The sequence below is a fragment of the Symsagittifera roscoffensis genome, chromosome 6 (assembly GCF_963678635.1).
Source record: "Symsagittifera roscoffensis chromosome 6, txSymRosc1.1, whole genome shotgun sequence".
NCBI lineage: Eukaryota > Metazoa > Xenacoelomorpha > Acoela > Convolutidae > Symsagittifera > Symsagittifera roscoffensis.
Genome location: NC_087067.1, coordinates 10,249,003 through 10,274,443, shown reverse-complemented (window position 1 = coordinate 10,274,443; position 25,441 = coordinate 10,249,003). Strand labels below are relative to the sequence as shown.

At 34.6% G+C, this 25,441-nt stretch overlaps 1 protein-coding gene across 2 annotated transcripts in view; it reads left to right on the top strand.

Annotated features, from left to right (window-relative positions):
- LOC134848887 (protein CLEC16A-like) overlaps nucleotides 1–25,441 on the top strand; it is a 244,273-nt gene that overhangs the window by 141,882 nt on the left and 76,950 nt on the right. For both annotated transcript variants that reach the window (XM_063866408.1, XM_063866409.1), the window contains exons 2-11: nucleotides 9,820–9,894; nucleotides 11,197–11,325; nucleotides 12,911–13,044; nucleotides 13,713–13,841; nucleotides 15,330–15,579; nucleotides 16,250–16,467; nucleotides 16,926–17,026; nucleotides 19,709–20,114; nucleotides 23,203–23,419; nucleotides 24,050–24,287. In XM_063866408.1, coding sequence (XP_063722478.1) covers nucleotides 9,821–9,894; nucleotides 11,197–11,325; nucleotides 12,911–13,044; nucleotides 13,713–13,841; nucleotides 15,330–15,579; nucleotides 16,250–16,467; nucleotides 16,926–17,026; nucleotides 19,709–20,114; nucleotides 23,203–23,419; nucleotides 24,050–24,287 — 1,896 coding nt within the window. In that variant the 5' untranslated portion in view covers nucleotide 9,820. The remainder of the gene's footprint in view (nucleotides 1–9,819; nucleotides 9,895–11,196; nucleotides 11,326–12,910; nucleotides 13,045–13,712; nucleotides 13,842–15,329; nucleotides 15,580–16,249; nucleotides 16,468–16,925; nucleotides 17,027–19,708; nucleotides 20,115–23,202; nucleotides 23,420–24,049; nucleotides 24,288–25,441) is intronic.

The following is a 25,441-nucleotide window of genomic DNA, read 5'->3' as shown; positions in this document are numbered from 1 at the left end:
TGACTGTGTCAGAAAATTACGCGTAAATTTGTTGATAACTACACATTTCAAACTACCCTCTCGGTGTGCAAATAGGGCGAAAAAACGTAAATTGACCTTTAGCTTCAAAAATCTTATTTTGCGGAATTACCAGCGAAATAAAGTTTTTCGAACTGGTTTTCTCTAGTTGAGTTAGTTTATCTTAAAAAAGGATCAGGTATAAAATTTTTGGAAATTCAGAAACGTGTACGTGATATTTTCGAAATTTGAAAAGTGTTCAAAAAATCAATCAGTTTCGTTTTTTTTTTTGAGTTTGTTGATTTTTTTTACATTTCTACCTTGGCTCCGTTCAGTTTTTTTAAATTCAAAAGTAATTATAGGATAATTATCAGTAGAAAAAAAATATTTTTTCTTCATTCGAGTTAGGAGAGATATTTTGGTAATCGTACGTCTCATGACGTTCGCTGCTGCACATATTGTAGGTTTTTTTATTAACTGCTCTTATATTCGATTGTGTGAGATAATTTTTGATTTTTATCAGAGAAATTTTTTCACTCCTGATGACCATATCCGGCATAATAACGAAATCGAAATCAGAAAAAAAACGTTTAATTATGGGTCGATTTTTTGAAGTACTTAGATGATGCGTTTTCAGATTACTTTGGCTCTCGTTGTCTTCATAGCATTTGTTTGGAATTTTGGGAATTGTTAAGATTGAGCGAGTAATTTTCTCGTCATTATGGATTTTGTCAGCTTGATCGTATCTACGAAAAAAATAGAGCAGAGGTCGTGGATTGTCATATTTTTGGGGAGCGTGTTGTTCGTTTAGAAGTTAGTTTATGATTTGGTATGGTGACTTATATTCGGCTTTAAAGGAATCGGCGTAACTGGTATTGGCTTAGTCGCATCAACTTGTTATTTAAAGGGCGATGACGACTTTTATTTGTGTGTGCGCGCTAGGGGGATTTCGAAATTTTTTGATTGCGTTTTTTTGAGTTTTTTTTTAATGTTAAGTGCATTTTTTCGGCTAAACCGTAGTCCACCTAAGTTAAGTCCGTGTAGTTATCGATTCATAAGTTTTTTAAAAATGCGTTTTTACTAGCCAGTGCTTTCTTGGTATGTTTTGCTCTAAATGAATTTCATTCGAGACCATTGAAAAATAGTTCGGAAAAAATTAACAATTTCATACGATTTTCTTTTTACATTTGCGAGAGCAAGTGTCTTGTGTAATCGCAAATTTTTTTTCGGTAAACAACTTTTCTTACATATTTGTAAATGAAATTGATGTTGCTTTTTTTAATCGCACCTTAGCAGCATCCAGGCCTCATCGCACTTGGTCTGGAGTTAATGCAGTTGCTTTTGCAACCTATGGTCAAGTGCTCGAGTCCCGACCAGACCTTAATCTCTCCAGTGTGAAATTGATGTTTTCCGTGAAAAATGGATTAGTCGGACTATAGTTTGTCGGCTTCTGTTTTGTCACATTTTTTTTTGCAATGTAGCCAATTTTCATTTCAGTTGTTGATGTATTACAGTCTCAAGTGTTGTTGATTAAATCCTGTAGTTTTTAAAAATTGCTATACCTGACTGGTATTTTTTCCGTTTTTTTGTCTACAAAATTCCTTCGGTCTTAATGATTTCGGCTCTTGTTTTGTCGGTTAAGTGAACCTTTTTGCATCAGTTTACAGATAAATTAATTTATGACAACAATTTTTTTTATTATTTTAGGATCAATTAGCGTCTAACAACGTGTTGTTCGCTTATTGGAAGCTCGGAAAATACTAAAAACGTGCTTAATGCTGGTGGTTGTCTATTCCGTCCGTTTTTTTTTTTTGAGATGGTATTTTTCGTATTTTCATTGTTGATTCGTATTGTTGATTTTTTCATGACAACAATTTCCTTTGGCATTTTATGTTTTCGGATCAATTGGCGTCTAAACTTGTGTTGTTGGTTAAGTGGACGATCGAAAAAGACTATAAATTTGCTCATTGCTGGTGGCTGTGTTTTCCGTCTGTTTTTTACCCTTGCGGTAAGCTACGGTATTGCAGCCGAGTAGACTTTTTTTCCGTTAACAACTTTGTCCACAGGATTCATCTGGACTCATCTCTACCTTGTTTCATTATGTATTCAAATTTCATAGCGTTCCGGGCCAACTTAGCCTGTAGATAACGAATATGCCTGGGACGGCAAAGGTACTGGGTTCGAGTCTGAGAGGGGAAATATTCTGTTTCAAATGAATTGTCAGCCAATTATTTGTGTGCTTATCTGTTGTTGGCTTAGTTGGCCCATCTTGGAATCGCTTTTTTCTGCGCGCATTTTTAAAAATTGTTTTCAGTGTTTGACTTACATGTAGTTTTACATAACTTGACTTCAGATTTTTTTTTTTAGCTAAAAGAAATTCTTCGGCCAAAATCATTGCGGCTTTTTTTCTTCATCGGTTTGAGGACCAAATTTCGGAACGTTTCAAGATCAACACAGCTATAACACTCCCCTCCGCACTTTTTAAGCTGGTTGTATGTTTACAGGGCTGTTTGCTAAAGTTTCATTTTGGAATTTCTTTTTCACTTTTTGCAAAAATTTTACTTTCTCAGAAACTTCTTATTATCAAAAAGGGTTGTCAATTGAAAGACCACTTATTCCTCTGTCTGCACTAATATATATCGCTCATAAGGCTCACATTATATTGATCACATCCTACCCCCATATTGCTCATAAAGTTATGGCCCTCGGAATAGTCAAGTTTTTGATCTGAATACTCTCAAAAACTACCGTGCCATACCTGAGATTTTTTGGTTCAATTCTCAGAACGGGACGCGATAAGTTCATTTGCTTAAGCGACCACGCCCAATTTTTTTTGACTTCAAACGTTTTAGCCCTCGGTAGAAAAAACAATTTGGTTTTTGTGACAGTTTTTTTTAAAAGATTTTGGATTTTCTCGAAAATTTTTCTCCCGAGTCTGATATTTCGGGTTCAATGAGATAACTGGTAGTGTGAAGCTTTTGTGCCTTAGCGGACTTCTGGAAAGTTAAATGTCGATTTGTTGATAGTTTTTTTTGACGTTTCTCGCTAACTATTTTGCCAAAATTGATATTATTGGTTTAATTAAATGAACAGGTTGTTGAAAGCGTACCTTTCAAGTAAGCTATGCCCAGTTTGTTGTAGCAAAGTTATGGCCTTCAAAGAAGTCAAAATTTCGAAAATTTGACAGTTTTTTGAAATATCATTGACTTTACGCGAAAACTACCGGGACAGTTCTCAGGTTGTGTTCATTCGAGGATCCCGGCTTTGGAAATCTTCTCTGCTTAAGTCACCATGACTTACTTTGTGAAGAAAAACTTTATAGATTTTGGAAAGTTTGCTGAAGGGTTCTTAAAAATTTCAAATTTACAAATCAAATCTGAGATGAAAAGTTCCATTCAAAGAGCGGGTTGCAATAAATGTTGCTGAAGAAGCAGCGGTTTCTTATTTTTTTTGTAGGAGAAATGTTATCTCCTTGGGAAAATTGATTATCTCAAAATTTTTACTCGTCTCTTTTATTTTAGCAGAGAAACAATCAATGTTTTAGGCAAAGTCCTATTTTTGAAATAACTTTTTTCATGTCGCATCAGTGCAGAAAACTCATTCAATGTTAAACACGTACCTCCATGTTTACTCTTGCCTGTAGTTGTTTTTTATCGAGACTTTCGAAAAATTTGGTTCTTAGTTTTGTCAATATCTTAATTTTTTTTCGACTGATGTTACTTTGTTTGTATTGTGCCGCAAGTGGTGTGAAGCTTCGCTTCGCCTGTGTTGAAATTGAATTTTTGTATTTCCAAAAAAAAGTGATTTTTTCATGGCAACAATTTGCTTTCGCTTTTTTTGTTTTTCGGATCAATTGGCGTCTAAACCTGTGTTGATGGTTAAGTGGACGCTCGAAAAAGAATAAAAATTTGCTCATTGCTGGTGGTTGTGTTTTCCGTCTGTTTTTTACCCTTGCGGTAAGCTAGGGTTTTGCAACCGAGTACTAGACTTTTTTCCCGTTTACAACTTTGTCCACAGGATTCATCTGGACTCATCTCTACCTTGTTTCATTAGGTATTCAAATTTCATAGCGTTACGGGCCGACTTAGCCTGTAGATAACGAATATGCCTGGGACGGCAAAGGTACTGGGTTCGAGTCTGAGAGGGGAAATATTCTGTTTCAAATAAATTGTCAGCCAATTATTTGTGTGCTTATCTGTTGTTGGCTTAGCTTAGTTGTCACATCTTGGAATCGCATTTTTCTGCGCGCATTTTTTAATAATTGTTTTCAGTGTTTGACTTACATCTAGTTTTTGTAGTTTTACATAACTTGACTTCAGATTTCTTTTTTTTTATTTAGCTAAAAGAAATTCTTCGGCCAAAATTATTTCGGCTTTTTTTCTTCATCGGTTAAAGGACCGAATTTCGGAACGGTTCAAGATCAACACAGCTATAACACTCCCCTCTGCACTTTTTAAGCTGGTTGTATATTTACATGGCTGTTTGCTAAAGTTTCATTTTTTTTCATTTTGGAATTTTTTTTCACTTTTTGCAAAAATTTTACTTTTTCTCAGAAACTTCTGATTATCAAAAAGGGCTGTCAATTGAAAGACCACTTATTCCTGTTTGCACATATATATCGCTCATAAGGCTCACATTATATTGATCACATCCTACCCCTATATTGTACATAAAGTTATGGCCCTCGGAATAGTCAAGTTTTTGATTTGAATACTCTCAAAAACTACCGTGCCATACCTAAGGTTTTTAGTTCAATTCTCAGAACGGGACGCGAGAAGTTCATTTGCTTATGCGACCACGCCCAATTTTTTTTTACTTCAAAAGTTTTGGCCCTCGGTAAAGAAAAAATTTGGTTTTGTGACAGTTTATGTTAAAAGATTTTGATTTTTCTCGAAAATTTATCTCCCGAATCTGATATTGCGGGTTCAATGAGATAACGGGTAGTGTGAAGCTTTTGTGCCTTAGCGGACCTCTGAAAAGTTAAATGTCGATTTGTTGACATTTTTTTTGACGTTTCTCGCTAACTATTTTGCCAAAATTGATATTATTGGTTTAATTGAATGAACAGGTTGTTGAAAGCGTACCTTTCAAGTAAGCTATGCCCAGTTTGTTGTAGCAAAGTTATGGCCTTCAAAGAAGTCAAAATTTCGAAAATTTGACAGTTTTTTGAAATATCATTGACTTTACGCGAAAACTACCGGGCCAGTTCTCAGGTTGTGTTCATTCGAGGAACCCGGCTTTGGAAATCTTCTCTGCTTAAGTCGCCATGACTTACTTTGTGAAGAAAAATTTTATAGATTTTGAAAAGTCTGCTGAAGGTTTCTTAATTCTCAAATTTACACATCAAATCTGAGTTGAAAATTTCCATTCAAAGAACGGGTTGCAATAAATGTTGCTGAAGAAGCAGCGATTTCCTATTTTTTTGTAGAAATTTTATCTCCTTGGGAAAATTGATTATCTCAAAATTTTAACTCTTCTCTTTTATTTTAGCAGAGAAACAATCAATGTTTTAGGCAAAGTGCTATTTTTGAAATAACTTTTTTCATGTCGCATCAGTGCAGAAAACTCATTCAATGTTAAACACGTACCTCCATGTTTACTCTTGCCTGTAGTTGTTTTTTATCGAGACTTTCGAAAAATTTGGTTCTTAGTTTTGTCAATATCTTAATTTTTTTTTCGACTGATGTTACTTTGTTTGTATTGTGCCGCAAGTGGTGTGAAGCTTCGCTTCGCCTGTGTTGAAATTGAATTTTTGTATTTCCAAAAAAAAGTGATTTTTTCATGGCAACAATTTGCTTTCGCTTTTTTTGTTTTTCGGATCAATTGGCGTCTAAACCTGTGTTGATGGTTAAGTGGACGCTCGAAAAAGAATAAAAATTTGCTCATTGCTGGTGGTTGTGTTTTCCGTCTGTTTTTTACCCTTGCGGTAAGCTAGGGTTTTGCAACCGAGTACTAGACTTTTTTCCCGTTTACAACTTTGTCCACAGGATTCATCTGGACTCATCTCTACCTTGTTTCATTAGGTATTCAAATTTCATAGCGTTCCGGGCCGACTTAGCCTGTAGATAACGAATATGCCTGGGACGGCAAAGGTACTGGGTTCGAGTCTGAGAGGGGAAATATTCTGTTTCAAATAAATTGTCAGCCAATTATTTGTGTGCTTATCTGTTGTTGGCTTAGCTTAGTTGTCACATCTTGGAATCGCATTTTTCTGCGCGCATTTTTTATTAATTGTTTTCAGTGTTTGACTTACATCTAGTTTTTGTAGTTTTACATAACTTGACTCCAGATTTCTTTTTTTTTAATAGTTAAAAGAAATTCTTCGGCCAAAATTATTTCGGCTTTTTTTCTTCACCGGTTAAAGGACCGATTTTCGGAACGGTTCAAGATCAACACAGCTATAACACTCCCCTCTGCACTTTTTAAGCTGGTTGTATGTTTACATGGCTGTTTGCTAAAGTTTCATTTTTTTTCATTTTGGAATTTTTTTTTTCACTTTTTGCAAAAATTTTACTTTTTCTCAGAAACTTCTGATTATCAAAAAGGGTTGTCAATTGAAAGACCACTTATTCCTGTTTGCACATATATATCGCTCATAAGGATCACATTATATTGATCACATCCTACCCCTATATTGTACATAAAGTTATGGCCCTCGGAATAGTCAAGTTTTTGATTTGAATACTCTCAAAAACTACCGTGCCATACCTAAGATTTTTAGTTCAATTCTCAGAACGGGACGCGAGAAGTTCGTTTGCTTATGCGACCACGCCCAATTTTTTTTTACTTCAAAAGTTTTGGCCCTCGGTAAAGAAAAAATTTGGTTTTGTGACAGTTTATGTTAAAAGATTTTGATTTTTCTCGAAAATTTATCTCCCGAATCTGATATTGCGGGTTCAATGAGATAACGGGTAGTGTGAAGTTTTTGTGCATTAGCGGACCTCTGAAAAGTTAAATGTCGATTTGTTGACATTTTTTTTGACGTTTCTCGCGAACTATTTTGCCAAAATTGATATTATTGGTTTAATTGAATGAACAGGTTGTTGAAAGCGTACCTTTCAAGTAAGCTATGCCCAGTTTGTTGTAGCAAAGTTATGGCCTTCAAAGAAGTCAAAATTTCGAAAATTTGACAGTTTTTTGAAATATCATTGACTTTACGCGAAAACTACCGGGCCAGTTCTCAGGTTGTGTTCATTCGAGGAACCCGGCTTTGGAAATCTTCTCTGCTTAAGTCGCCATGACTTACTTTGTGAAGAAAAATTTTATAGATTTTGAAAAGTCTGCTGAAGGTTTCTTAATTTTCAAATTTACACATCAAATCTGAGTTGAAAGTTTCCATTCAAAGAACGGGTTGCAATAAATGTTGCTGAAGAAGCAGCGATTTCTTTTTTTTTTGTAGAAATATTATCTCCGTGGGAAAATTGATTATTTCAAAATTTTTTACACTTCTCTTTTATTTTAGCAGAGAAATAATTAATGTTTTAGCAAAGTCCTATTTTTGAAATCACTTTTTTCATGTCGCATCAGTGCAGAAAACTCATTCAATGTTTAACACATACCTCCATGTTTACTCTTGCCTGTAGTTGTTTTTAATCGAGACTTTCGAAAAATTTGGTTCTTAGTTTTTTCAATATCTTAATTTTTTTTCGACTGATGTTATTTTATTTGTTTTGTGTCGCAAATGGTGCGAAGCTTCGCTTCGCATCTGTGTTGAAATTGAATTTTTGTATTTCCGAAAAAAAAGTGATTTTTTCATGGCAACAATTTGCTTTGGCCTTTTTTGTTTTTAGGATTAATTGGCGTCAACCGCGTGTTGTTGGCTTTTTAACGCTTGGAAAATACTGCAATCTTGCTTGTGGTTGTGTTTTCAGTCTGTTTTTTGAGATTGAATGTTTCGTTTTCCAAAACAGTTGTTGATTTTTACATGGCCTCAATTTCCTTTGCCAGTTTTGGTGTCAGATCAATTGATGTCTAACACCGTGTTGTTGGCTTAGTGAGCTCTCAGAAATTACTAAAAGTGTGTTTTATGCTAGTGGATGTGTTTCTCGTCTTTGTTTTTTTTTGGGGGGGGGTTGATTGTATCCTTTTTTCTTGATTTTTCCAAGTTTTTTTTGACTTAATATTTGTATCTCAGACTATTTGGCAGCTTGCATTGCTATGCTTGCGTTGTATTGCAAGTGATTCCAAAGATTCAAAAAATTCTGTTTCACGAATTCCAAATTTTCAATGTGTATGATTAAATTGTCGGCTTTGCTTTTTCCATTTTTTAAAAAATTTATTTACCTACGCGAATCATTTTGTGTCTGGATGTGCAGGACTCAAATTTTTGAGTTTGCTAGATGAATATTTTTATAAGAATAGTATATAAGAAACTGTTTTTAGCTCTTGTGAGACGCCAATACTTGAATATTAATCAATGCGTGTTTTGGGTAATTTACATGTAAAAATAAAAGTTAAGGTTCGGTTTGTTTTTGTATTGATCGCGAAGAAATATATAGATTTTTTGTTATCTGCAAAGTATCTTCTCTTATGAATTTTCTGAAGGGCCCATTTAAATTATCTTGAAACTTCAATGCATTTCCTGCGCAAAACTGAAGTGGCTTCTCTTGTTTAAAAACGATTGAAAAGAATTGATTGAGCTGGTCATATTTCCTTCAAGTGCGTTTCAAAACAGATTTTTTTATGAATTGATTTATTTGATTCTTATTTGCCCTTTATTTTAGACTGGCTTTAAAAGGCAAGACTGCAAATTTGGTTTTGCTCCAAGCGGCAGAGAAAAGACGAAAAAAGAAACAGCTCGTTTTGGACAAATTGTACGATAATTTACAGAAGAGAATAGTTCCTGACAAAGAGACCAATTATGATTTGATGGAAACGAATAGGTAAGAAACCATTGTGAACCCAAGAAAATTACCCATCTAGTTTTATCATACTGAGCACTAGCATGTGCTGGCATCTAGAAAAACGTATCTTGCTTTGTAGTTTTTTATCTTGCACGTTAAATATTTCGATAACAACCAGTAACAATTTAGCTACTTTTCAGACAACGTCAAAGTGGCGAGCCAAAATCTTTCGCAGAAATAAATGAAAGAGCGATCCTCGATATTAAGTGGTCCAGATTCAGAGACAAACAGAATCATAATGATAAGATAGCTATTGGGAAGTTTGTCAAACGTCAATGGGATGCCCTGTACGCTCTTCGAAATTTGGATCCTAAATTGTATAAACAGGTTTGTGGTTTAATATTAATTACGTATATTACAAACCTTTCTTTGCTTGAAGTTACAAGCTTGTCTTTGTAATAATTATCCTGAACGCAACGCTCAGTGAAAAAAAAAACACATTTTTGAAATCTGCAATTTTTTCATAACTTAAATTCTTTTTGCGCAGATGACTGATCAGAATTTTTAGTGTACCGTTCTCATTAACTGACAGTTTCACTTTCTAGGCCACTAGTTTAACATCGGAAGGCGTAGTTGAATCAGTTTCATATCTGTCCAAATACCCTTCCAAATTGAACCACGAGTACCAGGATGGCGCTTCAACTGATGTCTCTGCCGAAAAAGCAGGGATGAGGACGAAACTGGAAGAACGGATAAATGCTGCGAGAGACAAAGTGGCCTCAAAAAGACTGAAGCAGAAAAAAATGCTGCAGCAGCAGCGATTACAACTAGCTGCCAAAAAATAAAAATTTTCTTAAAAATTAAAAAATAATTATTAAACTTGAATTAGACGAAGTAAAAATTTTTAATTGTGATTTGTGATTCTAGATTTCGGACATGTATTTGGAAGGCGAGCAATTATGTTAGATTTTTTTTTTCAGATGTCTAGAATGCTGTCCAAGGTCTTTCCATCAAGGTGGAAGCCTAAGAATTACCACTCGCTTGAAAACTTGAAGTAAGTACATTGCAGTAAGTGAATATATAGTCCGGACTTCAGTGTAGCATTTTGATGTTTGTAAGATATTTATAAAAACCGTGTACTTTGAGTTTTTTCGGTTACAAATTTAATCGGATAGCGTTTAATTTTTATTTGGGCTCATAGATTAACCTGCTGACTATCTTCTCTGTGTGAATATAGTTTGGTCAGTTAAAGCGCAAATATTCAGTATATTCTGAAATTATAATTTTATCTGGGTAATTTTATTTTTTCTTAAGGTTAAGACCATTTATCCACGGGGGAAAGGACCAACACAAGAGCTGTACAGCTCATCACGGCGAATCGCTGTTGTAACCCTGTTTTAAGAACTACATGCAATTTTTTTTGGTTATTTTCCTGGGCTGTGTTTCACTTGCAAAGAACAAATAAACCTAGGGGTTAATATTTGAGTTTTTATAACTATTCGATCTCTAATCAAAGATATCTAATTTCCGATTAAAACAAGAATAGCCAATTACTGTGCAAACAGCACAGAATGTTCCAACCATATTTTTTAAAAAATATTACAAAAAAAAGTTTTTCCAAGTTTTTTTTCGGCGGGGTGTGGTAAAAAGGATCTGAACGAAAAACTAGAGATTTGGCATATTCGACAGTCATAGTAAATTAGGCAAATTGAAAAACAATTTTTGCAGAAAAATGACTGGAAAAACGAAGAAAAATCCAAAAAAAAAAATCAGGACTGTAAGGGTTTTAATATGATATATCACTCAACTCCGATGATTATTTGCGGTAGCTGGTTTGCATGGAAAACAAAAAAAGATAAAAAAAAACCCCTAATACAAAGTTCCTCCTGATTTTTCAAATAGTCGGAACAATGAACTTCTGTATATTTTCCTCAATTTGTTCTGGCGATATATTACAATAGGTGGCAGGTTTAAGTTACGTGGCTGGGTTGCTTTTTGTTTTACTTTGAACAGAATTTATAATTTATTTCAAAAGTCAATTTTTTTTGGCAAAAGAAGTGTAAATTTTGAGTTTTTGAATAACATTTCATCTGGCAGTGTAAGGTATTTACAAAAACTATCTTAGTAGCATTTACAATTGATTGAAAATGAAATGACATATATGCGTTTTGTTTTCAAATTTAATACATGCAGTATGCTCAAAACCTATTGTAACATATCACTTTTTTTAAAAACAAAATTTGAATATGAAACTGAACTACTCAAGTAACGGTTGCTGGATAAGTAAATGGTGAAAATGGATTGTGTGACATTCCCAAGTGAACTTCCGTGCACAACTAGTAATGTTTTATTTTAGATACCTTCACATGGTTTTGGTGAAGAATTCGACAGTGACAAACCAGAACAGAAATCTGTTGGTGGAAACATTGAGATCTATTTCTGAAATCATGATTTGGGGAGACCAGAATGACTCATCTGTTTTCGAGTGAGTCCATTATTATTAAGATTGTGTAAGGTTGAATCTAGGGTGCAGTTTTTCAATCAAGGTCTGTAAATATAAAAAAAATTCTCGTTAAGGAAGTACAAGTGACACGTCATAAACTCACAAGTCACGGGACGCGAATTAAATGCTTTCTCTAAAAGTTATATAATTGCAGATGAAAAATTTATGCTAATATTATGATCGCTTATTTAATGCTTAATGATGGAAAAATCTCAAGCATGAAATGTTTGAAATTCGAAGAGTTTGTGAAAAGTTCCTTCGATCTCGGTTGAAAATTTATTCGCCAATTCCAAAGAGAGTTAGTTGTCTCAGTGAAAATTCAGGATACTATCAATATCGTGTCAAGTTTTTGTATAATCAAAATCGTATCTCAAAGCGAAAAAATCAAGAAAGAAAAAAGTAAACCGTAGAAACGCAAACAACGATAGCCGGTTCCTCTGAAGGTCGTCCCGCCCTCTGGAATAGATAATTTTTGTTGAAAATTGTTTTCCTGCGTGTAGGTAGAAAAGAGAAATGTTAGCCTCGATAAATAATAAGTGGTTTCGTTAAACTACAGTTATTGTTGCAATTCATAACAATATCGGAAGTTGAAACTTTTCACGTAAAACTCAAAAAAAAATATTTTTTTTTGTTTCAAGTTACACACAAGGTTCCGTGCTGTAAAAGTGCTAAATCAAACTTCAAGAATTGCGTATTTCCGCTTATAGGTCATATTTTTAGCTTATTTTTATTTGTATGACTACGAGATCAAGTGACTTCTACGAATTAACTAAATTTTTTTCGTAAACTGCCTGTTTTTTTTTTTAAAAATCTGTAAGGAATTCAATTTTATCATGGAACTTCAAAACCATCGAAACCCTGTCTTACTGGTCTAAAGGTTGCGCGCTTTTGAGATCCTTGGTGTTGTGGTTCGAATCCCGGCCGGACCTTGTTTTTTTCGATACGAAATCTTTCGAATTTTTTCGGGGAAATGTTAAGTAGTCGGACAATCGTTTGACTGTTTTTTTTCTTTTCGGCATATTTTCCAATAAACGGAGTTTTCTTCTGATTGAAACTGAAAATATTTCTGTTACTGTACATTTTTGAGTTCAGACTTTGAATAGGTTCCTTTGTTTTTTTTGGTTCAAAGTGTTTCGGTTTCTGTTATTTGGCTTTGTCACCTCATCTTGTGTCCTTCGAAGTGAATAAGTTTTTAATAGGTTCCAGGACGTGTGGGCTGAAAAATTTAAGATTTGAGATTGCGCATTTGATAGCTTTTGTAGAGAGGGTTTTTTTGTCAATTCAAGAATTTTGTCAATTTAATGTTTGGAACCTGGGAATATGGTCTTGTTTGGAACAAGGGAATATGGTCTTTAGGATTATTAAGAACAAATTTTATTGAAAACTCGATGCGAAAAAAGTCATCAATTAGGTAATCCAGCGTACTGGATAGTTGGTGACTTTGAGCGATTTGTGGCAGATGTAAAAAAAAATGCATGGCTAAATTATTTTTGGGAACTTTTTTGAAAGTTTTGATCAATACATGATAAATTTAAAAAGCAAAAAAACAGACGCTGTCCTGTTTCAGTTTTTTCCTGGAGAAGAACATGTTGTCGTTCTTCAAGAAGATTATGAAGCAGAAGAGCGGAGAGAGTGTATGTGTACAACTACTGCAGACACTCAACATCCTGTTCGAGAACATCTCACACGAAACTTCTCTTTGTGAGCAGTTCTTCCAACTTCCAATTCATTTTAGCCATGTTGCAGTACATTCATCGTTATCATTTTTTGTTTCACTTCCAATTTTACCTATTTTTTGTCACTCTGTTGGCGATGTCTGTAAGTACTAACATAATTCTTTCACCGCCTAGTAGACGTTTAGTGGATCCGAAAATCCCGTTGTATGTCCTCTCCAAAACACAAATTGATAATATATAATTTCGGGAGAGTTATGTCCTTTCTTGTTGTATCTATCATCGGTAACAGAAAAACAAAAACAAAAATACTCGCATCGAAAGGAAAGTTAATTTATCAAATTAAAATAATCTGACGCTGAAATAAATTATAATTGATGTAAAACAGACCAACCAAACTAGTATGGGCTCTTTTAGATTCAGTATCCCAATTTCTGAACAAGCACCGCCTTGAAAAAAGTTGGTTCAAGAGCTTGATATACCATAGCGGAACTAACGGCAGACCAGCCCAGACACGAAGGACCTGTCTTTCCGAAAATGTTGCCCATTTTTTTTAGTTCTCAACAAAAAGTAGTTTAGAAAGGATACTTTCTCAGGATTCAAAAAGTGGTTCAAGCTTTTACGCAGGACAATATTGCCTGATTTAAAAAGGTGTTCAGGCTTTTACGCAGCTTGAAATTATGAAGTGCTGTTTAGATTTCCTGCTGTCGAACAATACAGTGAATTCAATTCTGGTGCACAAGTTTGATTTTTCTGATGAAGAAGTGATGGCTTACTACATCTCATTTCTCAAAATACTCTCGCTCAAGTTGAACACGTCAACAGGTAACTTTTTCGTAGTGCGACAAAGAAAAAAAGACACGAGAAACTGGTTGTGAAACATCAACTCTTCACGCTTTTGTAAAATTACACCAGTGGAAAATATGAACCGCAAATTCAGATTGTTTACACTAGCGATCAGCGTAGTGTATTAAAACGAACCTTCTTTTTTTCTAACTTAACTCGCAAATAAAAGATTTTGTTGAAAGTGGAAAGTGTTCATTTATTTGGTGGCACTTTAACTATCATCACGACCTGTAGCATTGAAAATTTCATAGTATCTGTTCTCCGTTTTGTATGTGATTTATTAGGTTTTTGTCGTGTTCTCACCTCTGTGTAATTTCTAAAATGCCAGTTTTCCAGGATGATTTTGATTGGATTAAAAGTAAATGTCCAAAATTTCTATATAGACCGAGATCAAATGATCAGAGCTACCCTCGATGAATTTATCAAAGTTTTGTTGAAAAGACTAAGTCTAAAATTGTGAGTTTTCCTCAACTTTATAAAGTTTTTCACTCCGTGTGAAACTGTAAGAAGCAGATGGGTTTGAAAAAGTTTTCACAGTGCGCATTTAAATTTCTAACTGAAAATGTGTCACATTTTTTCTCGCTAGTTGGAAAAAGAGTTCTTTAGGATGTGAAACTTAGTGCAGATGCGCTAGTGGACAAAATTAAACGCAATTTCATGCTCTCACCCATTAAAAAGGTTAATTTTTAGGACCATTTTTTAAAAGCGACTGACAGCAAATAATCTGAACTACCATTTTTTAATTTGAAGCACTTATTAGTTTTTTCAGGGTCTGCGCAAAATGCCAGTCTGCGCTAGGTTTTGCTAGGTCGTGAATTTATTCTCGAATAAAGGGAGTTTAAAACTTATTCATGCGACGTGAAACATTCTCAGCGAAAATTAAGAAATAATCAGTGTGGCAACTTTACTAAACTCAGCTGTTTCTTACAATTTCACCCGTTTTGAAAACTTTAGTGCGGATGATAAAAACTGGAATGTTCAGACCCGGAAAGAACTGGTTAGTGCTTCAAATTAAAAATTGAGACGTTCACAGAGGGTAGTTTTGATAATTTGCTGTCGGTCGATGAAAAATTTTTGTTAAATTTCGAAGTAAACATCGTCCCTAATGGTCCTTAAATTATGCATTAAATACAAAAACACTGTAAAAACCTAAATTTGCGCTTTATTTTGTCCAGTGTTGTTAGGCCTGGAACAAACAGGTTAGTCCTTGAAATGAAATATTGATACTTTCATAGAGGGTAGCTGATTATATATTTTCTCTCGTCCCTATTAAGTTTTTTTTGAAATTCCTGGAAGACTTTGGCCAAAATGTTCATAAAGAAGACATTTTAGACAGTGAAAGCCCACTTTGGGTTTATTTTTGTTTATTAGTGTATTCAGAATTCAGTACAGTCAGTCTCTCCTCTGAATTTTTTTCGAACTTTTCAAAAATCAATCTAATCATGTTTAAAAGTGTATCTATTTCAGTGCATCTATTCTACAATGACCAAATCAAAGACTTTCCTCTCTTAACTGAAGCGCTGAAGTTCTTCAATCACTCGGAGAGTATGGTGAGAACAGCAGTGCGCACAATCACGCTCAGTTGCTTCAGAGTGAAAGACGCCGCTGCGATGAGCTATATTTGCGACCGAGTGGCCAATATTTACTTTGCCAATTTGACGCACGATTTGGGGAAGTTGGTTTTGGAGATAAATGAATTGACACATGGAAACATAAGGTAACTGTTCCGATCCGAAGAATGACCCCGGAAAGTATTTTAAGCCACTAGATTTCAAAGTTGAAAGTAATAAGTGGTTCACTGTTCGAATCTGATGCATTAAGACGCAATGGCCATAGATAACAACATCGGCCCTTAAAAAGTAGATTAGAAATTTGGTTGCTACTAGGAGCTTTTATTATATTTGGTCGCTTTCAAAATTTGGTTGCTTTCGTAATAATCACAGGGGTCGATGCATTTTTCCACATCAAAGTGTCAGCCACAAACGGATCATAGAGCATGAACTAATCAAGAATAAACTAAGGATAATTACTGCGGATAATTGCAAACGCAAGCGATTTAAGGTTGTGAGTTATTGTTATTTTCAAAGCTTATTCATTTATTTTTGCATTTCCTCGCAACTTTAAAGCCCCAGTTTGCCAATTTTTTGCTTGTCCTAATTTTTGCGTCTGAATTTTGACTGATGTTATGTTTACAAAAACCAAGGTCAAAGTCAAATGAGAAGAAATAAAATTAAAATGTGATAATTATTTTAAAATATTTTTTACCGAAAATGTGATGAATCAAATGAAACAGCGCTGACATTATGCAAAGCTTATGCATAATGATAACCAATGTTTGCCGTTGGAAAAGCTAAAATTCAGAGTTAAATGTTTTTTTTTTGCTGCAGTAATTCGTCCATGGACAAACTGCGAGACCTGTGCCACGAACACTTGGACTATCTCTCTTACATCCAGGACATCTTCCGACTGGAAGTGCCTCGACTGTCCCAGATCCTCACAAAGTACCTCCTAACTGGACTCCTTCTGCCACTCTACCTAGTGCCAATAGCCCAACAGCAACCTCCCTCTGATGCAACTAATTCTTATAATCAGAGTACGAATACAGGTACGGCAGCCAGCATTTTTTAGATTACAAAGGCATTTAGAAATAGTCTTCACATATTTCGTCCCTCTTAAATTTAATGGCAAGTTTCTCGAACTATTGTTGCGTGAACCTCATTGATAGCAAAAAAAAACCTTAATGTCATTGAAAAATTGAAAAGTATTTGATATATAAAGTTGCATGTAATTTGCAGCAACCAAAAAATAACTTAGGCGAACTTCAGCAATCGCGGACGAAATCTGAAGTTGACTCTCAACTGCTGTCAGTTAGACGAAATTAGACGATAAGAGTATAAAATAGAGTTAAATTAAGACAAAAGATTAAGATGAAAACTAAGATAACAAAACAAACTGGCATCACCTAACAGCAGTGAAATTGCATCACCGAACAGATTAGCATCACCTAAAATTATAAAATATATAAAAAGTAACTCACTCTGAACTTGCAAAAAATGGTTTCAGGTGAAGGGAGTTCAACTTCGCAGCCATATGGGAAGGTTGTGATCGATGTTGAAAATGCAAGACCGATTTCGTTGCCAGTCGCTTTGTTTCTAACGTCACATGTAAGTCCTACTACCAGTCTTCGCTCTTGAAGGATGTTATTGTTCCGATCAATGGCATAGCTTCTAAGTGCCAATGAACCTAGTGAAGACAATTATATAGGTCGCGTGCATTATTTTTCTCTTCATTTTCAGGATGTGTATTGTACAATTGCTGTAATCTGGAGCTTAACGGTGGTTCTCCATGAAGAGCTGAAATGATCATTTAATTGTTCATTTCATTCGTAGATAAACGGATTTAATTAATTCATTAGGGCATATTTGCACCAGCGATTCTGGGCTATAGCCGATTATGCTTTCTTTTTTTCACGTTTTTGCTTTTTTAGAGCTAAATTTAGCCGTTTTCGTGTGTTCGTGAAATTTAGCTTCATATTCGTGTCCAATTCCAATGTATTTTCCGGAAATTATGGGGAAATTTTTTTAGTAATTTCAATTGAACATAGTGAAGGCAGTTATATAGATTGTGTTGATAATTTTTTCCAGGATTGCGTCTCACAGTCGAGTTTGATTTTTTTAAAACTCTGTTCAGATGTATTTGCTAAAAGAAAGGCAAAATACGTTCACAAATTATACAAGGAAAATTGGCGCAAAGAAATGTGAATGTCTTCTTAATTCGAAGTACATTTTGTTTTTCAGATTTCCCAGCGGACTAATAATTAATGTAATTGGAAAGTTCAACATGATATTTTCTCCGAAAAATAAGTCGAAAAACGTGCAAAAGTAAATCAATCATTTTTTTGGGTTTCCTTATTCAATGTCCTTTTTTTGTCTGTTGGCTGTGATGTGTTTTCCTTTGGGAAACACATCAAGTTCATTGCGGGTCAAATGTGGTATCATATTAAAGCCTTTTCACCCGTGATTGGACTGAAAAATTTAAGTAAGTTGCCTCCGTTTCGAGAAAAACAGGCGTGAGAGTTTCGGTGTTTAAAACTAAATGACACAACATTCACAAAGGACAACAAAGAGAGATAAACTCCCAGTTTGATTATTTTGCAAATTTTAAGAGGGTGATGTTTACTTTATAGGTCTTGGTTTTTTTAAAAAGTTTTTAAAATGCTCCAATAACTACGTAAGTTTATCATGCATATTTACACTTGCAAGTGTAGTGTTTAGTATGAACCTTCTTTTTCCCAATCTAACTCGCTAATAAAAGTGCTGTTTTGGTGGCACTTTTGCTATAATCACGATCTGTAGTATAAGAAAATTCATAGCATCTTTTTTGGCTAATTTTTGGCTAATTCATAGCATATTTTCTGCTTCATTTTTGTGATTTATTAAGCGTCCGTGACTGAGTGGTTGGTGTGTGAAACTCATAATCTCTATGTAGCAGATTTTTTTTTAACTATTCGAGGCTTATTTCTACTTTTTCTTTTTGCATCTTTTATAACTGCTTTTGTCGTGTTCTCTCTAGAGTTTGCGAAGCGCAGCTTCGACTCTTTGTAGTGCGTTTTTGAATGCAATCAGGTTCACATGCAATTGTTGAAGTCTATTCAAGTTCTTTCGCTAAAAGGCTAGGTACGAAGCCAAAATGGCGCGCACAAAACGTGATCGGTTTTTAGTTTCGAAAGTTTCTAGATTTCGCAGCGGATTAAAGAAAACTTACCCACTGATTCAGATTTTTTTTACATTGGTTTAATTTAAAGGAAAAAGTGCCAATCATGAAGAGTTCTTAAATTTAATGAGTTTAAATCTAGTTTAGTTTCTACCAAACTCGAAAGTTGAAAAGTGTTCAAACATTTTCAATAATTTTTTTGTTTTTTTTTCTAAATTTTTTCAATCTACTGTTGGCTATGTTAACATAATTCAGTCTCTCTCAGCTTAAAAAAACTCAATTTAAGTTAAAATATTAAAAATGTTCGTTTTTTTTTTCAATTTTTTTTCATTACCCTTGCGATAAGCAGCAATCGGGTACAAAACTTTGCGTCCCGTAAATAACGTTGTTCACAGGACTCTTTTCATCTGGACTCATTTCGTGGAAATCTCTTGTAGCAATAAATTTACAGCTATCAAAATGTTAACATGCACCGGTAAAGTGCATGTCAGCATTTTAAATATCTGTCGATTTTCTAAAATTTCATTTTTTTTCGGCTTGATAGATTTCAACCTTTATTATATCAATTTAGTGGCCTCGTATTGCGTTATATCGTTCGACGAGCGAGTTTTTATGCGTTAATGTGTTTTGAGGGCGAGGGGGATTAAATAACTTTTTTTTAGTCTTAAATTTTTTGATTTTTTTTCTTCGGTGTAATGTTTCTACCTATATTATATCGGCTCAGTAATCTCATTGACGTGCAAAAAAAAGTTTTGTTTGTGTGTGTGTGTTTTGAGGGCGAGGGGGACTTTCTATAAGTCATGTTGAACTTTTTTTTCGGTTTAAAGGGTTTCTGCTAAGTTATTTTTGGCTGTATTGCAGCTTGGTAAATTTTATTTTGATTTTTATTGTACGTTCTATCATCTTGGCACTTTTTGTTCCAAAACTAGCCTTATTCATTTTGATAGATCTAGTTTTTTCTACATTTTCGAGTGGTTTATCAATGTTTTTTTCGACTTGGTGGTTCTCTTTTTTTGTATCGCGTGCAAACAATCATCGAAATAAAATTCCATTCCTAGATTGTAATCGGAACAATAGTTACAGATGGCAAAAGCCCTTTTTTACACTAGATGCTTTATTTTGCAAGTTTTCAGGTATTCCACATCATTCATTTTGAACCTCTTGTCAACGTTCTGACACGCATAGTTTGCAGTTCACAAGATGATCTTGTCAAAATTCTGAGCGAAAACGATTTAACAAACTGGTCTTCAAAGCTCATAATTCCGCCCGAAACAATATCCGAGTTTTTCAACCGCCGGAGTTCAGGGCGCCTGAGAGATGCTACCAAGTTGTGCAATTTTGACCAAATTGTGAAAAGCGATGAGAGAGTCAAGTCAAATTTCTTAGAAGTTCCCTCAACTGTCGGAGAAAGTTTGACGGCGTCAAGTACAAATGTGAGCGAAACGGAGTCTGAGTTTGACTTTGGAAGTAACACAGATCAGAAAAGTATGCCGAGAAACGCAAGCTCAGCGCACAACATTTCATCTCTATCCAATGAAGGTAAGTTAATGTAATATAAAGAGGATAGGTTGAGATAACGTTGTTTTTTTTTTCAATTCTCAACTGCATTATTACTCAATTACTACTCACAATTACTACAGAGTTATAATAATGGGCATTATTACACATAATTACGCAACTCTATTATTTTCAGTGATTAATGAAACGTTTTTTTATGCTCATGTTTTTTAATGATGTTTACCCTTACGATCAGCAAGCTTGTTGCAACCGGGTACTAGACTTTTTTTGGGTAAAGAACTTTCTTCACAAGATTTTTCACGTGAAATTATTACAAGTATTTATACAAGCAAAGCTTGTATTATTGTTTGAACACTCTTTTTTCCGACCTTAGTCGCAAATATTGTTGCGACGCAAATATTGTTGCGACAAAATGTGTTCGTTTTGATCAATAACCAGCTACTAAGTATAGCCAATGCTAAGGATATTAACACAGACTATTATATTTCTATGAGCACTTTAGCATAAGGTATCATAGAGGTAGGGAAGGAGACCCGCTACAAATTAAGAGGGTTCGAACCTGGGCAGGGTCGGATGTTTTAAATGAAATTTTTCGTATACTAATTAAAACGCGTCCGCTCTATAAATTGAGGCATGTTTGTTAGCGAATTTCTTTTTTTCTTCAAATTGACTGGTACTGCTAAGGCGTCATAATTGGCTTGCGTCACTTAGCAATTATGTAGAATCATAATTGGCGTGCGTCACTTAAGAAATTTTATAGACTCAAAGTTTTACTTATTCAGTTTTTCCCAGTTGCGTTATCGGTCATATTTTTGCTTGTGTATGCGAAGTGCAACTTCGCCTCTGTGTTCAACTTGCCTTATAATAAATTAAAATTTAGAGGTATTGTAGAGGTAGGGTAGGAGACCCGCAACAAAATAAGAGGGTTTGAACTTGGGGGCTCGGATGTTTTTAATGACCTCTTTCGTATACTAATTGAAATGCGTCCGCTCTATAAATTGAGGCATGTTAGCTGGCAAATTTCTTTTTTTTTCAAATTGACTGGTACTGCTAAAGCGTCATAATTGGCTTGCGTCACTTAGCAATTATGTAGAATCATAATTGGCGTGCGTCACCTAAGAAATTTTATAGACTCAAAGTTTTACTTATTCAGTTTTTCCCAGTTGCGTTATCGGTCATATTTTTGCTTGTGTATGCGAAGTGCAACTTCGCCTCTGCGTTCAAGTTGCCTTATAATAAAATCAAACTTAATGATACATCTGGCGTAGAAGTAACACCCCTGCTTGAGCTGACATGTCTTGTGGTTCGAATACTGTCGGGCCTTTTTTTTGCAAAATGGAAACTTTCTGCTTTTTCAGACTATCGTCCCTAAAACACTAATGGACAATGAAGCTGAAACTTAAAGTTTTACTCTCTGAAATGCCTGTTTTCAATTTGGACAACATTTTCTTTGAAAATTGGTGAAGTTTTTACATAGACCAAGAGCAAATGATCAGAACTACTCTCAACGAAACTCAATATTTGGTTTCAATGACTTAAAAATGTAATCCTGGTCTGAAAATGCCAGTTTTCCACATCTGCACTAAGTTTTGCACTTCGCGTGGAAAAATAAGAAACAGCCGAGTATAGTAAAGTTTTAACACTTTTTATTTCAATTTGCTCGCTGAGAATGTCTCACGTTGCGTGAAAAACTTTTTTAGTCCACTTAGTCAAGAAAGCATTCACTACGATGCATAACTTAGTGCAGATGAGGAAAGCTGGCTTTTTTAGACGCGGATTACCATTTAAGTATAATTTGACATCAAAAGAGTTAATGACGGAAACTTGAAAGTGTCTAAATAAAATCTTGAATACTGGTGAAAATTGAGCTCGAAACAAAACGGAGAAAAGAAAAGTGCGTTAGATTTTTTGTTTGATCATAAAATTAGTAAGAGTCGATGAACCTAGTGCAGACTCTTAGATAAGTCGCGTTGATGTTATTTTTTTAAAAGTTAAGTTCATAAAATTTGTTCAGTCTCGATTTTCTGTTTCGCTGCTTGACTTTTAAGTTTTCTTAAGTTAGCTTCATTTTTTTTGTCAAAAAGAAGCAAACTCTACTATCGAACACTATAATTGTAACGGTCACGAAAGACGTGATCGACTACTAGTTTTGAAAAAGGAATTCAATTTTTAAATTTCCCAGCGAAATAAAAATTTAATATATTGATCCAATGTTGTCGAATGGGGCTCATTTTATCAAGTTAGTGGCAACAATATGCTCTTTTTCCTTTTCCCCCCACCTCAAATAAGCATCATTTTTCTGGGGTAAAATTGTAAAAATGTAAAGACCAAATATGTTTGTCATAGCCTAATCAGTCCGCATGCCAATTTTTGTAACAATCGAGCAATCAGAACAGAGATTACTAGTGACAATTCGCTGGTGGTGGGGGGGAAGGAATCTAGAGCAAACTGGTGCTCAAGGCGCCTTTAGAAACATTTTCAGGTTGGTCAACCAAAAATAGGTTCGAAAAATAGTACCAAAGGGGATACTTTTGAAAAATGTGTCCAGAATGGGGGCGACCCTCTCGATCCCACCACACCCTGTCGCCACGCTGCTGAGCTCATGTAAAGTCTCTGTTATTCTTATCTTTTTATGATTCGATGAACGTAGTCCGGACTTTTTTATAGGTCGCTATAATTTAGTTTTGTTTTTTTTTCTCAGGAGAAGTCTTAAATTTTGTTCAGGCTCAAATTTACTTTTTCGTGGTGTGACGTTTGATTTCGTTTTAAGTTAAGTTCATATACTTTGTTGAAATGTCTGTTGACTATCGAACAGCAAAGTGTAAAGGTCACGAAAAACCTGACCGACTTCTAACTTCGAAAATGGAAGTGAATTATCAGAGTTCCTGGCGAAATGAAATATTATTTTATTGGTCCAGTCTTCTCAAATTGGGTTAGTTTTATCAAAAAGTTCCAAGCATAAATTGTTCTAGAATTTCAAAGAGCTTTAAAGGCGTCTATTGTTTTGAAATTTGAAAGATTTTCAAAAAACAAGTCAGTATTTTTTGTTTAATTGCCTTTATTGACACTTTTTTTGTAACTGTCTGTTGGCTATGTTTAATGTTTGAAGGTGAGGATAACATGGACAGTAAGGTGGTAGGTGGAGACGACTACCACAGGGATAATTTGTCTCTTGGAGCCATGTCACAGACCCACTCGCCTGCCTTGCTGCCTCCGTCGCCTGTTCTGAAGGACCCAATCACAGCTGCAGTTGTGAATGTCATTCAGAATAGCGGAGATGAAAGCGACACTTTCCCAGGACCCAAATACATATCCTTAGCCGACAGGTAAAAGAACGAACGCATTTTTAGAGATTCGTTGCAGTGCTAATAAACCAATTTAATTTTCACTAAATTTTTGGAGTAGAGCAAATTTTATACTTTGGAGGTTGATTTCTTTTTCAGTTTTCATTCTAATTTTTTCAACTAATTGAAGGCAATTTTTCTAATAGCATTTTTTTGCTGATATACACGAGTGGACAAAATTAAAGCCAAGTTTAAGCGTCTACGCTCTAGATTACCTATTGTCAAGGACCATTTCAGACAAACTGACAGTGACCTCGAGCAGATGATCTGTTACTTTCTTGAAAATGCGTGAAAAAAAAACATAAAACATAGCCGAGTTAAGGCATGAAAAGTCAACGGCGTGAACAAAACTTCAATCACAGCCGAATTAAGGAAAGTTTTCTCACTGAAAAGTTCAATTTTATTGTTCAAAATATTTCACAATCGCATGATAAAAATTTTATTCGAGACTATTCAAAAAAATGAAACACAGCCGCGTAAAGGAAAGTTTTCACACTGAAATAAATGTCATTTCTTGTTCAAAATATTTAACATCGCATGATCAAAATTTTACTCGGCTTATTCGGCAAACCATATCAGACAGCGTTCAATTTGTTTTTCAATTTTTTTCAGACCCTTTCTGTCCGAAGTATTCTACAGTCTAAACTGCAAAATGACCAAATGTATACTGCCATCTATTGACGCCTCTGGACACAAAAGCAAATCTGGGTCCAAAAGTAGTTCTTCAAATGAAGAAGTTAATGATCAGAACTGTCTCTTGTCTGTCATCCTACTACTGGCCATGTTTAATAACCCTACTTGCGACCAGAATGTTCTAGAGAAAATCTATTTGCCAACACAGAGGGTTAAAGTGAGTCAAAACTTATTTAGTTTTTGAAGCCAGTTTTGAGTTGGGAGCTTGATTTCTTTTCCTTGTATTTTTTTTTGGTACTCAGTTATTTAGGTGCTAATGAACAAAGTAATGATACACTAGAGAACAAAAATAAGCGAAAGTTCAGGATTTTGTTCTGTAAAATGCCTGTTTTCAATGTACATTTTGGACAACATTTCCTTCGAAAATCAGTAAAATTTTTACATTGACCGAGAGCAAATGATCAGAGCTACTATCTATGAAAGAATTATTATTTGGTTTCAATGACTTGCTCATATAATCCGGGTCTGAAAATACCAGTTTTCCTCATCTGACTTAAGTTTTTTATTTCGCGTGAATAAGAAACAAGCGTCCGAATTTGGTAAAGTTTTCACACTGAGTGTTTCCATTTTCTCGCGGAGAATGTTTCACGTCGTACGAACAATTTTTTTTATTCCGCTTATTAAAAAAAAAGATTTCACTACGAAGAAAAACTAAGTGCAGATGAGGAAAACTGCCATTTTCAGACCCGGATTACATTAGCAAGTCAATGAAACCAAATAATGATTCTTTCATAGATGGTAGCTCTGATCATTTGCTCTCGGTCAATGTAAAAATTTTGCTGACAAAGAAGATGTTGTCCAAAATGTACATTGAAAACAGGCATTTTACAGAGTTGAATCTGAATTTGCGCTTAACTTTGTCCACTAAGGCACGTTTTTAAATTGCGTGGCTTTAAAATTTTGAGGAATTTTTTAATGGTTTCTTTCATGGTTTAAATTTTCTTTGAAAGTCATTTGCTAAATGGAAGACAAATTACTGCTGATTTAAGCAATTTTCGTCACCATATAATGTCTTCTCGAATCAACTCATTTTGACGAAAACGCATTTTAAGTGCGTTAAAATGCGTTTAAATCAGCACTACGCTCTTCAGTAAACAAAGTTCGTTTGACGTAAAAAATTACGATTATTAGCATAATGATCAAGTTTTCTCAAATTGGAGTCATTTTTTAAATCGGTTCATTTTCCGTTTTTATTTGAAACGCAATTATTTAATGGATTGGTTTTTTTGGCTTTCTTTCTAGAGCATGTGTTTTTTTTCCAATTTAAACCGTTTTTTACTACAACTGAAAGTTCAGTAATTTGTAAATTTG